At 34.3% G+C, this 19,155-nt stretch overlaps 1 protein-coding gene across 1 annotated transcript; it reads right to left on the bottom strand.

The window, feature by feature from the left end:
• Positions 1-10: 10 nt before the first annotated feature.
• Positions 11-16,958, bottom strand: LOC117329184 (phosphatidylinositol 3,4,5-trisphosphate 3-phosphatase TPTE2-like). Its single transcript, XM_033886987.1, has 13 exons — positions 16,782-16,958; positions 16,323-16,443; positions 11,834-12,000; positions 11,242-11,306; positions 10,968-11,028; positions 9,496-9,577; positions 9,086-9,236; positions 8,796-8,876; positions 7,601-7,706; positions 7,074-7,171; positions 6,206-6,301; positions 5,820-5,893; positions 11-5,485 (listed from the first exon to the last, which is right to left on the bottom strand). Exons 2-13 carry the CDS (start codon positions 16,406-16,408, stop codon positions 5,374-5,376), a joined length of 1,179 nt encoding a protein of 392 aa, XP_033742878.1. The 5' UTR covers positions 16,409-16,443; positions 16,782-16,958; the 3' UTR covers positions 11-5,373.
• Between the last annotated feature and the right edge of the window lie 2,197 nt (positions 16,959-19,155).

Below are 19,155 nucleotides of genomic sequence, written 5' to 3'. Positions count from 1 at the left end.
AAACACAGGATTGTATGTCAGGATTTTTATTGTATCTAAAGTGTATAAATATAGGGTAATCAGAATATCAAATAACAACCTTAAATATCTGTCGCATGAAAAATGCAAAACATGGGTTACAATATTTCATATACATGTACATTGTACGGTATGACAGTAACATAAAGTCTTCTATTTATTTACCATGCACAATGGAAATTAAAGAACAATGGTATTAGTAAAAACTTTATTTTCTCTTTTTAAGTAGTAGATCATTTAATGATCTTAGAAATGGAAAAGCATATATAGTGAATGGATAATTAAAATTTCATTACAGGCATTGTAACTTTGCCAAAACAAAAACATCTTCGACTCGGTGACCCTGATGACTTCACATGTTATAGCATGGTTTCTTAATTGTTCCACATTGAGAAAGTTCACTTTTGGAATGTCACAACAAAATATAAAAAAGTTCAATCTTTAAAATGTAATTTCCTGTTTGAATCTGGTTACATTATTATAAAAAAATCTGTGATCTGTGGTCTTGGGCCACATATACATGTATATATAGCAATGACGAGCTGTAGTCAAATCTAATTTTAGCAACCACAGCTTTGACTTTCATACACAGCAATTAAGGCAATTTGACATACATACAGTAATTAAGGCTTGGAAGTCTATAATATGAACTTGTTCATGTCATGTACATGTATTTAAACTCATCTTTAATGAAAATTGTGACTTAAAATAAGCCCATGCAGTAGATCAATGACAAACAATTGTTCACCGATAGATGGTCTGACAACACCATACTTGTACCAAAATACATCTGTCAACGTTAGTGGTATATATATGTAACAATAAGAAAAAGTATTGCACAAATTGGTCCCTAATGATGGAACATTTTAATTACAAAACTGAGTTGATACTTTCACCACACATCAATTTTTAGGAACTGAAAATTAAGAGAATATAGGTCAGTGTTTGCTTTCATCAAACAGTATTTTTTTGATGAAACAATGGAATCCATGCATACTTTGTTTAAGTAAAAAATCCGTGTATATTTTGTGAAAATAAGTATTGCACTAAATTGTATAGCTACTTTAATAACATATTCTTTTTTAGCATTGTTATGATAGACATATATAATATCTGCTTAAATGTTTAAGCACCATTTAAAAGGAATGTACACTGTCCTGAAATGAAAGGCTATATATTCTATAAAACTTCACATCATATGTACAAACAACCTGTGTAAGTGTACATGTATATATACACTGAAATCTGTTTAAAACATATCACAAACATTTTTAATGCAGCATGAACTCATTATTTTTCTGTTAAGAAATATTGCACATTTTCATATACATTTTGTATTTATATATTGCTTCATCCAATAAGATGATTAAGAGCAATAAGTCTTACATGGACTTTATATTTTCAATCATGTGAAGTCGAAAATTTGTCATGTAAATTGTTTAATAAACATTAATGGAAAACAAGCATCACTATTTCATTAAAGTTATGATTTACATTTCACCTGCAAAGTACAGCACACTAACATAACATACAAGTACAACATTCATTCCCTTTATAGATTTCTTACATAATGTGGGAGTCTCATTGGACGTAACTCAATCAACATCCCTTTTCACTTACTCTACACTCATACCCATTTTGTGTCTGACCTAGTATATAACTGTATTAACAGGTGCACAACCTCCATTTGTATCAATGAGTCTGCAAATTGAATCAACCATGCATAGGTAATTCAAGGTGTTAAAATTCACTTTACGGGTATTACTGTATATGCGTAGCAGTAAAGAGACCAGTTATTTTCCATTTGGACTCCCTTCTCTGACAGGACCATGCCCTTTGTTTATACATATACAACTGTATATTTGTCATATAAAAAGAATATTCTTACTACAGTATCCAGTGATCAGGCTACCCATGGCTAGTTTATACCTCTTTACCTGCTTGAAAGCCATTTGTCTTTTCTAACTGAATCAGTATCCTAGCACTCACTTTGGCTCAAGGATAGTCTAGACTAAATAAGGGTTGAAATCCCTTTAACTATGTTGAAATTGATGTTGAAATGATTTCTCCTCGTTACTTCTACTGGACCTGATATCTGTGGCCCTGTTTTATCATGCTGAATCAACTTTCCCACACTAAAGTCTAAAGACCCAATTAAGCTAAAATTTTCTGGACTCTACAAGCCTAAGAATATGACCTGCACCACAGCATTAGCTCACTTGGCTCCTTAGACTAGGTGGGCTAAAACAGCTTTTAAGTTACATTTAAACAAAATCAGCACTACATGTATTATTCAGTACAAATATAAATGATTATTATTACGATCAATGCTAAATAAATATACAGTACATGTATATGATTTGTCACTTTCAATATATTAAACATTTAAAATCAACCATGATCAAATACTGATTTTAACAATGCAAAACTTGCTTTATTCTACAATCATAAACAAACCTATATAAAGTTAATGTACATTGTATACTGAAAACATTTAAAATGCTATGATGTATCCTGGCAAGGTTGGCAGATAGCTATAGTATCATAAACTTATCAGTCAGCAAATCTATACTTAGGAATGGTTGTTTACATACTATTGACTAGAAGTATTCAATTGTACCAAGTAATCTTTATGTTTAATACTGAGGTCCCTAAATGATACTGACTTAATATACATGTACTAGAACTCGGGAATTGTGCACAGAAAATTAGAAGGTACAATTATTTATTTTTTTTTTTAACAAAAAATCACTAGCGAATACATTTGCAGATAAATACAGTAAACTACAGTTAAGGACAGTTTCAAGGCATCTATATAGACTAATACTATTATATTAAAACAAATCTTAGTTAAGGAACCTTTGTAAGTTTTACAAACGCGCACGTGGTGTTTTGAAAATTATAATTTTTTGTTACACTAGCCAATTTAAATCTGATTTGAAAAACATTTTAAATTTGATTTGTAAAAGAAAAATAATAACAAATAGAGTCTGATAAAACAAAAGACTATTGTGGCATTCAGGTGACTAGAAAGCGTTTCAACCATTTCAAAGTATAAAACTATTGTTTAAAAAAAACAACCCACCAAATTGTACATAAATCACATCTTCATACTGCTACATATTTAATTTGAATGATGTAAAGCACATTATGGTTTCCTAATTTCCAACTTGGCTTCAAGTTTTAATGGAATGTATATGTATATCACAAAAAAAACCAGGCTTACAAAACTGGTTTGTATATGAAAATATATATTAAATTGTTCTACATAAAAGTAACTGTCATTGAGTAAATATCGTTATTGCCAGCAATAACAGGATTGTCTCCCCTTTACATAAAATATGTGATATCTTTTATGCCAGCAACTTGTGTCACAATATGTGAGTGATGAATGGAATGGTCAAAGTAAAAATTCTTATGCAATGTATCAATATATAGTCCATTAACGGTTGTTATCAGCTCGGTGGTGATGAGATTGTACATTAATTTTACCTCAATCATCTGCATTTCTATAGAAAGCAACCAGTGCTAAGTATCCTTTCCTCCTAATCAAAGAGGTCCTATGGGCCTGTATCGCTCGCCTGCTTCTGATGTGACTTTGAAGTTTTTCTAGATCATTTATGTAGATACTAAATGATTACCACTAACGGTATATTCAAATATCAGTGTAGGCTAGGTATTTTCATTTAAACAAATTTTAATTTGTAGCCTTTTAGTCAAGCATACTCCTGGCCAGAAATTGTTGTTTAAAGATTTAAGAATATTTGACACCTCTGATCTAGAATGAAGGTCAAGGTCATTAACGTAAACAAACATTGTAGGCCTTCAACCTAGCAAGCTATGAGTGTAATATCAGGTCGCTAGGCCTCTTGGTTTTTGAGAAGAAGTAATTAAATACTTTACCCTATTTGACCACTGCGACCTTGAATGTAGGTCAAGTTCATTCATTTGAATGCCCTTCACTTCAGCATGCCACAGGCTTAATATCAGGTCACTTGGCCTCTGTTTTTGAGAAGTTGTTTAAAGGGAAAAGTTGGCCGTACAGACGAAGGACACCACATCATGGCATATGCTCACTTCCCCTTCCGGCAGGTGAGCTAACAATATACTGAATGTTGACAGCATCACAAAAAAAGAAATGGACATAATCATCCTAGCAGTATGACATTGCAGTTATTATCCATTTTCCAAAGCATGATGTACAGACAGCAATGTTTCCCCACCACTAATGAGAAGCAGACAAAAAATATACATATAACACAAGATACACATTCCTATCTAGAAACATTAACCCTTCCCCAGTCGGAAACCCTCCCAGAATAAGAAACCCTCTCTCAGACTAAAATACTTTTCAGTAAGAAACCATCACTCCGTCAGAAACTCTCCCTGGGTAAGAAACCTTTCCCCAGTCAGAGCCCTTCCAGAGTAAAAAAAACCCTGACCCCTTTAGAAACTCTCTCCCAATCAAAAATACTCATCGGTAAGAAACTCTCACTTGGTTAGAAACACTAGCCCAGTCAGAACTCCTTCCGGAGTATATACGTAAGAAACCCTGCCCCACTCAGAATCCTGCCAGAATAAGAAACTCCCGGTCAGAAATACTCTTCAGTAAGAAAACCTCTTCAGTCATAATCCTTCTCTCAATCAGAAATCCTCCCAGAAAAAGAAACCCACAAATTAGAACCCATCCACAGTTAGAAACTATCTTAAGTCTGAAACATTTCTGAATCGGATTCCCCATTACCGTCTGAAAACCTCGGAAATTATCCCTGTTCGAAAAAATCTTGTTGTACTCGACTGGCAACATGCCCCTGCTTGTTATAATGAGCCCCTCAAGTCTTATGGAATCAGGCTTACACTTTCGGTAATAAGCCCACTACCGGTTTTGTTCTTTTCCTGGAAACCTTGTCGCATAAAAAGTTTATAAAAATGTTGATTTAAAAAAACAAGCAAAAAACAAAAAAACAAAAAAACAAAAAAAAACCATTCAGCTGTAGACTTTCCTTATTTATGTATTTTTCATTTGCCAAAAAATTTAAGTTTGTATGAAACCTGTTTTAGAAACTGGCCTACATTTCACCAATAAGCCCCCTTTAAAAACCCTTTATTTCCAACTACGAGTGGAGGGCCTAATTTTTCGAGACAAGTATGATAAGATTTTTTCTCAAAGCCCTTCCCCAGTCTGGAACTCTTCCACAGTTAGAAAGTCCACAGTTAGAAATCTTCCCCATTCAGAAACCCTCTAAGTTAGAAAACTTTCTCCATCAAAAGTACTAGTCCAAAACCCAGACAGAAACTTTCCAAGGTCAGATACCCTCTAAAAGTATGGCACCTTTCCACAGGCAGACACTTCCCTCAGTCATCATCAGCATCTTCAAAGTTGAGTTCTACTGCAAAATTGTCTCTGTAAACCTCTTTGGCTTTCTTCTTGTGTGGATTATCAATTTCATCTCTTGTCAAGCGCAGCCTACAGAAACAGTAATTAACAGTAAACAATGCACAACATCCTCCCAAGGTAGAATTGTTGGAATCCTGACAAATCTACTGTAGATACGACACAAGTGTGAGTCCAACATAGAGGGTTTCTTCATTCTCTGCATTAAAATTAGGATCTAAGAAGAAACTTACCATGTTGGACTAACTCCTAAAGTATATAGTCTTCAGTTTTGTTTACGGATCAATAATTAAAGTATCCGAATGTATAATTTCTTAAAAAACTCTTATGCCAGAGAGAATAACGTGAGCAAGTGTGATGAAAATAACATAGCACTATCTTGTAGGTAAAAGATCTCTGTACTTACTTATTATCTTCAATGAAAGATGTATGGAACCAGAGAAAAAAGGCACAATTGTCATAAATCTTCGGAATATTTTTCTGAAACAAAATGACAATCAATGACTACATGTATTTGTAAAGTGATTGAAAACTTTAATATCTTCTAGGTCATAAAGTGTGCGATATGTTTTGTGTAGTGATATACTAACTCAGAAACTTTAATAAAGAAATTTGACATTAATACCCCGGTACATCAGTCTGGTACAGATTGTGTATTGAACATAGCAATTTTTACCTAAGAAGTGAAATGATATTGAATACTGAATTAATCTTTCCTAATAAATTTCTGCTATATAATATATATAAATAATAATGTATATCAACCTGATGTATGATAAAGAAAATACTTACTGCAGGAGAAAAGAACCGAAGTTTGACATCTGCGAACAAGGTCGGAGAATTCTGAAGGTTTACAACGATACTGTCACTATCGGTGTACTTCATCATCTGTAATTATAACGGACACCAAATATGAGTCCCAAGATATTTTGATGTGTATTAAAGACACTCATCTAACTATAAGCCCTAGCTGATGAGCTCTGGGTGAACCAAAGCCACTGTTCTTATGATAATTCCTGATGAGCTCTTGTCTGATGAGCTCTCGTGTGTATCAAAGACACTGTTCTAATGATGAGCCCTGATGAGCTCTCGTTTGTATCTAAAACAATGTTCTAACAATAAGTCTTGATGAGCTCTCATGCATATCAAACACACTGTTCTAACAATAAGCCCGATGAGCTCACGTGTGTGTCAAAAACACTGTTCTAGCAATGAGCCCTTATGATCTCTCATATGTATCAAATACAATGTTCTAACAATAAGCTCTGATGAGCTCTCGTGTGTATCAAATTGCTAACTGATGCCTCTTGAATAGACTGATCTCTTTACAAGACCTTTGGAACTCAAATTACTATCAGATGGCATGGACTTTCCATCTGGGAAGAAATCCAAATAGGCTTGAACCCGCCATCACACAAATGAAGTTTCAAAGCAATTAATTTATCAGAGCCTTGTCAATGTAATGCCTTTCACCAGAAGACTTCATTATTATCCTTTTAGCAAGATCATCTTTTATCAACAGTGAACATTAGAAGTATAGCATGTTATTATGATCTGGTGAGATAGTCAAATGGATGACTGATTCATAAATACATATATTGAAAGGAAAATATCAACAGATACTGTAATATCATCCATACAGACTATTTTGCTGACTTACCTGACAATTAATATTGTCACCAAATCGGCATTCATATATGAGGAGTCCATCAACTCTAATCTCCATGGAAAAGTCTGAGCCATCTCCATTTCCGACACCTACAACCAGATAACATCTAATAATCTACCATTATACAGAGCCACTTATAATTAAGTGATGATCCGTAATAATTCTATTGATTAGAGACATCACTTGTAACTCCACATCCTTGTTTACAAATCTACATAATCTGACGGACATACATCAGTTACAGTGATCACACACCATTTTCCTTTTTTTTCTCTTCTTTTTTTTTTTTTTACTAATTTTCCCCTTGACATTTGAGGGATAGCATGATAGTATGAGGAGAGTCATGGAAATCTATCAAGAAATGGTTTATTTTGAGTAATGAATAGGTATCCTTGAATTTCTATTTTTTTCATTTGTTTCAGACCAATGACAGATGGGGAAAAAATTGATACAGACATTAAAAGGATTATTACTTCTTTCATCACATACAATTTGATTTTGTAGCATCAATGGTGTACCTGTAAGACCTTCGATTTTCACTGATGTCATTTTCTTCTCTTTTCGTGGAGGTAATTGTCCTTTCAGATCTTTTTTCACCTTTTCATAATATCCAACATATCTACTCTGAAAAGCAATAAATAAAACATTACTCGGACATGTTATTAACTTTTTTCTAATTTTCAATTTACATGTATTTCAAAGCTCCTACAGATATTTCATCTTCTATTAATTACAAAAGTATGCCACTTCCTATAGAGAAGGTTTCACTTCCTACAGGGTGTTGGTTTACATGATCAGACAGCAGGAATTCAAACATGAAAGTGACAGGGTTAAGGTATACGTAGGATCAACTTGTGGCCAGTCGCCATACCTGGTCAGGCCTCATTACTATACACAGGTAGAGATTTAATTTATCCTTTCAGTAACAAGTCTCTAAATAATAAATAATTTTCTCATTAATGATTTTGGTACTATTTCTCTGGGAGTTATTTTGGGACTTCTCCATATTTAAGTTATTTTCAAGCCATTTTAAGTGTTTTACATTCTGTAAGAATATTACAACACACATTATATATGTCACTTTATCTTAGTACCATTTCTGATCATTAGGCTGTAATCTGATACAAGCACTTTAGCTGGTACATTTTTTTTCCATGACCCATTTTCATAACTTAAAAAAATACTTCTAACAGAATCCTCCAAATTTACTAATTAAAAGTTAGATCTATCTGAAAGGATGTTTACTATACATGTAGTAATTCTATGTACAGGCATGGGAGAGATTAACAATATCTTTAACTCCATTGGAGGGAAATATAGAGGGACAACAACTTAAGCATCTTGGCTATCAGATTTATAGGGACATATTGGCATATTGAAGAAAGTGTGGATGTACCTGTCAAGGATAACAAATGGGCATTTACACACTAGAGCGAGAGATATCCTGCACATTTATTTTAAAAAATTAACAACTTCTAATAGGATGACATCATTTTATGCTGCACAGTCATATTACAACTGAGCATATAAGTCATCAATTTTGTCGTACATTCCATGCACCATCAATTTTACAACTTGTTGCTTCTAAAGACATCTAGAGAGGAAGATTAATCCATCAATCCTACACCCACAGGTATCAGTGATAGAGTAGTCCTTTACAAAGCTGTGGGAGATATAGATAATAATGTTGATGAACAGCAAGATCATACATACCTGACTGGGAGTCTCCACTCCCTGGAATGTCTTGCCAACTGTTAAATCTGTTCTCCTATCACCAAAGTAGTCCAGGCTTTCCTGTAAATTACCAGCTGAACATGGTAACCAGGCATACATTTAATATCCAGTTTCTATTTTGTGAAGCTATCTTTCAAGAACTAGGAACTTTGAAATGGCAAGTCTAAATCATAAAAAAATAATTCATTTCTTTTTCAATTTCACTGTCAAAAATATATTTTCACATGTTTGCTTGATATGCATTTAGTCACTTGTGTCAAAAACCATACCTGTGCATCGCCAAACAGCCCACAGTCAATGAGCCAGGTACAAATCATTGTGCCGGTCCTCCCCTTGCCTCCTTTACAGTGGATAGCTATCACATTCTGGGGATCCTCACTCATAAACTCTCGCGCATTGTCACAGAAATCCACCATCTCACTGTCAATGTTACAAAAATTATTTAATGAGAAGTTTTGCCTTGTTGACTGCTAAACACAGAGTACTTCACAGTCAATGATTATTCAATAAAAGAATTTTGGAATATATCCTTAAAATTCATCTTGTTGACGCTACATGGGAGTATTTACTATAATAAATCAAATATTTACATATAATTATTATGACAATTCTATTTTCACATCTTTACAAAATGACATATTTGTTAATATTATGATTATTTTTAATTTTCTCAAATTACCTTAGTCTTGGGACATTGTGATCATCAATAAAAACACGTTCAACTCTGTTATGGAAAAGTTCCTCATCATAATCCCTTTCACCTAAAATAAAAACATGAGATTCAGTACTGTCACTATAAGAAAGTTGTAAACATTCTTCATATTAGTTTGACAGATCAATGTCATAAGTGATAATTGGTTGATATGAAGAAATGGAGATCCAACCAGCCTCTGTATATACAAGCAAGAGGTCAGTCAAGTAGAGTAGCAGGTTGCGAGTTTTTAAACTACATGTCATAAGTAGAGTATTGGACAATGTACATTTAGGTGAAGATCCGAGGTAAGTGTTTGATCCCTTCCCAGATTCATTGGTGTTTTTGATTAAAGCTGTCATTATAGACGATTCCTGTGGTGTTGTGATTAAAGTCGAGATCATAGACGATCCTGTGGTGTTGTGATTAAAGCTGTGATCAAAGATGATCCTGTGGTGTTGTGATTAAAGCTGTGATCATAGGCGATACTGTGGTGTTGTGGTTTTGTCATTTGGCAAGATACTCATGTATGTTGTTCATTGAGGTAGCCACCAGCTACTACAAGGGGATTCCACTTCAAAAAACTCTAGCTGTTCACGGGAAGATAAACCCAGTAAAACAGCAACACATACTAATGAAAGGATTGCTCTTATGGTATATGTACAGAGGCTGGTCGGATCTTCATTTCTTCATATTAACCAATTATCACTAAGTTATGTTAATGAAAATTAATATAAAATTGTTATAAAACAACGAAAAATGTGATAAAACCTGACAAAATTTTATGAAACCAAAAAAAAGAGAAAAACATGCTTAATACAACAAAAGGCCCATGGCCTTGACAGTCACCCGAGTTTCAAAATATTTCAGTTGATTTAATTTACTCTTTTTGGCTCCACCCATCAGTTAAAGGGGTCAGACAGGACCAGCAATGTGCATACCATTAAACTGTCATCCCATGCTGATAATGTTAACCAAGTTAGAATGAATTCCAAGAGAAATCAAACAAATGATAGTCAAAAATGTGATTTCCCTATATAAACTATAGTAAAGTTTACCCCCTCCCCAGGGGCAAACGCGTGACCCCAGGGTCATGAAATTAACAATTTCGGTAAAGCACCTAAAGACCCTTCCATCTATGAAGAGCGTTTGATTCCACCATATCTGAGAGTAAAGAAGATAATTTTTGAAATTTTAGTCAATTTGACCCTTTTTGGCCCTGCCCCTCAGGCCCCTGGGGGTCGAAGACCATATAATTCACAATTTTGGTAGACTTTTAGCCATAGAAGCTTCCTGCCAAATTTCATTAAATTTGGCTCAGTGGTTTTGGAGAAGAACTCGAAAATGTAAATTGCTTAAGGACGGACGACGGACTAAAGGCGATTTGAATATATGTCACTTGAGACTTCCTTCGTCTCAAGTGACCTTAAAGTCCAACAAAGTGTCACAGAAATACGTACTGCATAGGTTATAGATTCTGAAATGGTCTTTGTGTTTTTCATCAAAGAATCTTGCCACTTCCTGAAAAAAAATGAAATAAGGAATATCTAATATTAATATTTATAATATTAATGCCAAAAATTATGTTAAATAATTAAAAGAAAAATTAAAACCTGATAATACAAAATAAGAATGATTTACACCTCACAACTTTAATTATGTGATAACTATTCAACAGAAGTTTGCAAAATTTGATAGAAAACAACAATTTTTAAAATGATGTTGATTACTTACTCTGACTGGATTCCGATACATTGCCATCATACCTTTAGATGGAAATGACATCGCAATCACTCTCTCTGTAAAATAAAAAATAATTTCAGCAATTTCAGTTAAAACGTTCTTACTTTACAATTTATTAGGAAACCTTGTTTATTTCAACAAATCTTTATTCAGTAGTTTAATATGTAAATTGTGTTACAATATTACTTGAACTCATTGTCAGGGTAAGAGTTTCCCCAACACACCTGAATGGCTTTTTGTATCATTTATTCTATGTTGAGACCTTATTATGTAATATGTTCTAAGTCAATCATCTAGTCACTAGTTTATAATCACGAGGATAAACCTATTATTTAATAAACTAGTAATTTATTAGTAAGATCATCTGCAAGCTTACCATTGAGTTTAATGTTTCGATGTTTACCTGTAATGTAGCAAAGTCTATCTACAAGCTTACCATTTAGTTTAATGTTTCAATGTTTACCCGTAATGTAGCGAAGTCTATCTACAAGCTTACCATTTAGTTTAATGTTTCAATGTTTACCTGTAATGTAGCGAAGTCTATCTACAAGCTTACCATTGAGTTTAATGTTTCGATGCTTACCTGTAATGTAGCACAGATCCAGATCAAACCCATCCTTTTGGTATCGTCGCTTGTTCTGGGACACCACACGACGGGAGGCTGTTGCTACATGACGTCGTTGTTGCACCATTAGATAGATAATTCTCAATGCTCTGATGATCCTAACCACTCGACCAATTACAACTAACCTACAACATTCAGCATTAACATTCACCTTCAGTTGGTACGGATAAAATCTCGAACAAGAAGCCCTGTAGGACTGCAACACTCACATGGATATTTTAGAAGCAAAAACAGTTATTTTTCAAATTTTCCCTATCTTGGGTTTTGCTTTCCTGAGTATCAGGCAATAACAGTTTTCAAAATAATATAGCATTTGATATCCTGATCAAAAAAAGTTTTGTTGAGGCCTAGCCCGAGTTTCCTCTGGCCCTGACACCATGTCTCCTACCAGATATGGTGTCAGGGCCAGAGACAAATTGGGCTAGTTGAGGCCTAGCTTGCTCCTCTGTCCAATTAAGGAAAGCTCACCTTCCCTGGACATACAACAATGACACTTTCACCAAATGGTTGATAAGATCAAATTGACCCTCTGTTCAGGGAGTAGCGGAAATTTGTTTGAAGGACACAACGAAAGTGACAATGAATATAACACCATTTTGAATGGGTTGCTCATCCCAATCCAGCATTTTCTGCTCTTACCTGGTAGCTTTGCATAACTGGTTGTCAAAGAATTATTTTACTGTATTGAAAGGATAAATAAACGCATATTCTTCAATCATGAAATATTTTAAATTGAATATACATAGCAGTATAAAAAGTAAGGGGATATCAAAATCCAGCATCCATAACAAAAAACTTATCCACTTCCAGTGAACCCAAATTACCAACATATCGTGACTGTATGAATCCATGTGTTCTTTTCCAATTTCTGACTATCACCAAGACGCATGATCACCAAAAAATTTGAAATTTAATTCTTTTTACAAATATGCCACAGTTATCTCAAGTTGAAAGAGGACAAGCTCTCACAATGCTCATGGACGGCAGCACTTAACAACAGGTCGCAACTCACTACTCACTTCGCACCATAATGCTAGACTTCACATTGCGAGAGTTTGTAAGCACTTTCTTGCAACACAGAACATACTCTCTAATGAATAGTAGTGATGGGACATCGGTTGAAAATCTGTTTCGATTATCGGATCGCATCGGATAGGACAACCGATGTAGTCAACCGATTAATAATCGGTTAAATCACAAGTGTTTTGTTTCAGTTATTAATCATCATTTTGTTATGTAATGTGTATCAATAATTATCTTTTGTAAGTGTAATTATTCCTATTTCTTAGTTGATGGTGCACATGAATGTATGATTGAATGATTAAGACAGTTACAACTGTACTTTTGGTCAACAGCTATGACTTAAAAAATAGATATTAATGATCCAAGAAGAATGAAGTCCAGTAAAAGTATCTGGATTTCACAGATTTGTTTATAAAACATGAAATTGTCCATGATTATATACTTTTGTTAATAAAGTGACATTTTCATTTTCTACATGGTCTTTGTAACTTTTGTTCGTTGAATTCTAGATGCAAAAGTAGTAGAATACAATATGAGCAGGTACACATATAAAATCAAGAATTACAAAAGAGCAATGATGCGATGCCATAGAGCTTATATCCCATTGAATATGCATTGATGGATATTGCCATTATTTGCATTGGATATTTACATTGTAATTGTACCAGACTACCAGTGTTGTTTTTTTTTTTGTTTTTTTTTATTAATCATGCATGAAAATGCAATTATTAGCGCTTTTAATTTGTCTACCAATGGCCAAATAGTTGGGACTTCCAAAACTGACGAAGAAAGTTTCAGAAACCTATTTATGAGAAAAAATATTATAACTAGCAAAGTTTTATTCAACAGATTAAGCAACAACTAATTAACAAATCCACTTTCTTTGATTTAACAAAAATATAAATTGGAAACATAACTTAACAGTTCAGTGAATAAATGTTAATTTCAAATATTGTGGTAAACCATACATTTATCTATTAATATTACAGTATGCAATTACAAAATATAAATAAAAATGTGCTTCTTTGTAGAATGTAGATTGTGTATTGCCTATTGCGAGATTATATAAGTATGCAGGGATTGAGCAATGTGGCTGGACCGTTTCCCTTATACCTAGCAGAAACATACCTCATTACTCAGCTAATATATATAAAATATGCTAAAACTTATCATTAAGAAACCAAATGATTCCTCCAGGGCTATTTATTATCGAAAATAATAAACAGATGGAGTCATTTTATAAGTCTTTCACTATCTAATACTATCAAATACCGAAATGTAGCTACTTGTATTTTTGTAACATTTCTTACAAAGGCGGCAAACAGCGACCGTCATGTCAAGTTTTTTTCTAGAAGGACCCCATTCTTTTTTTTTATTTTGCGGAATGCATATATATTCCATACTTTTGACTTTGCCTTTCCAACCACGGGTGGTTGAATTATAAGCTCTGTATCAGTATCCGTTGTAGTGGCAATTGCAACGGAGTCGTCGACGACGAGGTAGCCGTCCGCCATCTTTATTCTAAGGTTATAACATTAGAGTGACTTCCCTTGATTCGGGCGCGTTCGATGATCGATTCTTGAAAAACGGAAATCGATGGTCGAAATCGAAGGTGCATTCGATTCGTCAACCGATTATAATCGATGATCGGCGCACCACTAATGAATAGCCTCCACATAGCCCTGATTTGTCCTCAATTAAACGCTTGTGAGCCCCGCAGAATTAGAGGCTATAGTTGTTCGGGGATGACACACATAATATTAGGAATCGGTCTGACAACTGCCGTTATTTCAACATTGTGTACAATTCATGGAGGCCTAATGAAGCCCTCATTTCTCAGAAAGAAGAAGGATGGTCCAATATTTGTATGAAACTATAAATTTACTATAATAATTAAATATAACATTTCACATTTAGATAATTTGTTCTGATAGGTCAAAAAGCAAACAAGAGGCCCACAGGCCTTAACGTTCACCTGAGATTTGAAATATTTCAGTTAATTTAATTCACCCTTTTTGGCCTTCCATCTATGAAGAGTGTTTAATTTCACCATATCTGAAAGCAGGGAAGTAGATTTTTGAAATTTCTGTCAATTTGACCCTTTTTAGCCCCGCCCATCAGCCCCATGGGGTCAGTCAGGGCCAACATGTGTAAACCATCAACTGTCATCCCATGCTTATAATGTTAACCAAGTTAGAATGAATTCCAATAGAAATCCAACAAATCATAGTCAAAACTGTTATTTCTCTATATAAACTATAGTAAAGTTTACCCTCTCTCCAGGGGCAAACATGAGACCCCACGGTCATGAAATTCACAATTTTGGTAAAGCACCTTTAGACCCTTCCATCTATGAAGAGTGTTTGATTCCACCATATCTGAGAGAAGAAGATTTTGAAGTTTTACTCAATTTGACCCTTTTTAGTCCCGCCCCTCAGGCCCAAGGGGTGGGGACCATATACCGTATTTGACCTAATAAGGGCGCAGGGCACGGGTAATTGGCAGTGGGGGTGCCCTTATTAAGATTAGTTATTCTGAAGTTTTATGAAACAGTCTATACTTTATAGCAGAATACCCAAGGCTGTGGAAACAGTAAAATATTCAGTCATAGAAATATTCCAGATGAAGATATCTATTCATTATCATATATTAAGCTTAAACATCACTTGAATATTCCTGTAAACTTGTAAACCATGCCAGCTGATCTTTAGACCAGAGAACGTGTGTTCCACCATTTATGTTCAAATGGAACTCTTTTGTGTTCTATTTATAGACACAGGTGATTTCCCAGATCATATCAGACATCGTTTTTCTTTGACCTAATAATTTATATACAATGTCTTTTACTAGCTTTCTGTTCTGAACAAACGTTATTTATCAACAAGAATGAAGTCTTTTACTTTATCTTCAAATAAAGATGGCAAGTTATTATTGGTATGCATGTTTAGTTTCGGGTGCTCTTTGCACTGACATGTCATCTGTAGGAATAGACAAAATGTGGCGAAAACTTGTGTTCCAGTTACTTAATTTGCTGAAGAAAATTGAACACATAAAGTAGCAAAACTTTTCACATGAATTATTACTTTTGAACACCATTTTGACACTCTGTCAAAGATTTATTTCCTTACAAAAAGGTAGGGGCGCCCTTATTAGGTCAAATACGGTAATTCACAATTTTGGTTGATCTTTAGCCACATAAGCTTCCTGCCTAATTTCATTAATTTGGTTCAGTGGTTTTAGAGAAGAAGCTGACAATGTAAATTGTTTACGGACAGATGACGCGAGACGACAGACAAAAGGCGATTAGAACAGGTCACCTGAGACTTCGTTTTATCACTGTGATGATACAAGCAGTGATGGTACATGTATAAGTCTTTAGCAATTTCTTATATTTTACTGGTAAAAGTGTAATAAAAGTGCCTACCTGAGATAATCAAAGTCAGGGATTATTTGTTGACAAACCAATAAACACCATATCCAATATAAAGGAGACAAGAACAACTCCACCATCTATCATGTCAAAGACACTGGTAAAAAACTGTCTCCTACAAACACATTAAAAAAATCAATTTTAAATAAATATGTAGGATGTTATAAAAAAGATTTAGTCTGATATGAGTTTCACCCTCATGTGATAAATGGTTTTGATTAATAAAGATTATACATTAAATAGTAAATGCAAATAACAAGCAAACATTTCTGGTTTCCAAACATCACAATATGAGATATATTTAACTTGTGGTAATTACATCAAAAAGAAAGGAAATTACTGTTTATGTGTTTCATGGAGAAGTTTGATTATTGTATAGTACACATTAATCCACCTTAACAAAAAATTGTTATTATTAACAGCAAATACAGATTGTTTTAAAAATGTACTTACTCCTGATAGAATATGCGTGCTGCCACCTCGAGGAGGAAATAACTGATGATGCAGTGAGAAACAATCTCCAGGCCACTGCTAGCACTGTCTGTGTCAGCCAAACCAATAACGGTCAGAATAAAATCGAGCAAGATCAGAATCACAGTCACCACACGGAATATAACATGCTCAATGACGGCCTTAAATTGGGACTGAATGTATCTGTGGGAAAATATTACAACACAAAGAAATTAACACAATTATGAAACATAACAAATTTAAAAAGCTGCTTTCTCAATTTACAACCCTGATTAAGAATACTTAAAATGAATTCCATAGTGAATGTAAATAAATAAATGTACAATTGATGTAATTATCTCACACTAAAAAAGAAAACATTAGATACTAAATACAACAAAGGAAGTTCTCTGACAGTTCACTGTTCGTGGTCATGCATTACCGGGTATTTCACTTCGTCTTTAAATGTTAATACCAACCACTTCTTCCAATGCTTGAAATAGATAAATGTTTTGGTGTACATGATGGACAATTATCAATACTATTTTTCTATGCAACCAGTTGGTCTGACAGTTGAATAAACATATAGGCTAAGGACCTTAAAACCTGTCTGTGTTTTCGTAAGATATGAACTATGGCAAAATTAAAAAAGAATCAATGACTTTGATAGAAATGTAATCATTTCTTAATATTATAATTAGAATGTTTCTATTTATAATCAAATTGAAAGTAAACTAATTGTGATCCATATGCCTTTATAATTTATGAAAGAATTAAAATTACCTCAATCCAGTAAGTTGAACTCGAGCAGCAGGATCATCAATGTATTCTAAACCAGATTTGTTATCAGAATCATAGAATTTCACTTGTCTTTCATCTTCCTTGGGGTCAACCTGAATGTGGGTATCTTTAATTTCTCCATCTTCAACTGTGGAGACATCTATTTCAGCTGCCCCTTCAGGCTCACCCCGATCTGAGCCAAACCTCTCATAGTTACTCATATTGACATATACCTAAAAAAAATCATAACACAAAAGAGATAAAATTGCAGCACAATATGATATCAATTTTCCAAAAATAAAAACACAAAAAAACAACACACAAAACAAAACTCATTGTTCTGTTAGATTAAGCTTGAGATGCTAGGCTTCATTCCTTTGTAGTGGGACAGGACCACCAATGGAGCTGGTAGACCACCTCTTGGGGAGTGTCTGGCTCAAACACTTAATGTTTATCTAGAGTTTAATACACTGTAAGTTCAAATCCTGAAAATGCCTATATTTCCTTGATTTACTAACACATCTGAAACAAGCTTGCAGTGTAGTAGGAGTGGAAAAATGCACGGCCAGACCGGGGTTCGAACCCGGGACCTCCGAACACTAGCCGGATGCTCTACCGATTGAGCTACCTGGTCGCCGATGATCGACCCGGTCCAGTTCCGCTACAGCAGTACATGTCACTTACATGCAGTTAAAAGTTTTTTTTTAGTTATATATATAACTTCCCTTCGGATTAACTGAAACACATTTTCTTGTTGGGTAGCAGGACTGAACAGGATGATTTAACTGATGGACATGTGTACTATATGTGTTATTGACAAGTCCTGTCTGACTGCAGGGGCTCAAACTGGTGACATCTCAGCCTCCAAGTGTACTTCCTACTAACTAATATACTGCTAGCTGGCTAAAAACGGAAATTCCCACCAGCCTGACTCAGTCAGCGAACCCTTACTTTCCACTTTTCCACTTCTTTCTTAAAAAGGCTTTACCTAAAAGGCTCTTGAGACATGACTTTAAGCTCTAAAGAAACCTCTGAATTTCCTAACACTTAGCAGCAAGTCTTTAATTTCACTATGAAAAGAAATTCCCACCACCCCAAACCATATTGCATATATATACATATGACCTATACATTACACTAGTAGATGTATAAACTATGAACATGTATCTTAATTGGTTTGAGCAACCTTCTCAAAATAGGTGATGGGTTTGAACCCTGATCAAATGCTTTAATTCTGTTGAATTCATTCTGCTAAAGGCCAAATTAAAAATAATTTTAATTACTGCACTCTTTAGTAAATTTGTCAGACATGTAGACAAACTTCAAAGTAACTTTTACTGACTGCATGTGTTAACTCCACTGTCATTATTTTGCAGATTAATTTACCAGGGCATCCAGTTGACCCTGCAGTTTAAGCAATTTCAGATGTCAAATCACAAGGGTTTAACTTTCGTTCATAAGTTTAGTATTGTTTAACATTCCATCAACAGCTATGGTCATTTAAGGATGCCTGTTGATGGAATGTTAACAGCTATGGTCATTTAAGGATGGGGGCCGCGGTGGCCGAATGGTTAAGGTGTCCCGACACTTTATCATT

This window comes from Pecten maximus, chromosome 6 (genome assembly GCF_902652985.1).
Source record: "Pecten maximus chromosome 6, xPecMax1.1, whole genome shotgun sequence".
NCBI lineage: Eukaryota > Metazoa > Mollusca > Bivalvia > Pectinida > Pectinidae > Pecten > Pecten maximus.
The sequence above is the reverse complement of the archived record's forward strand: the minus strand, read 5'-3'. Positions and strand labels throughout refer to the sequence as shown.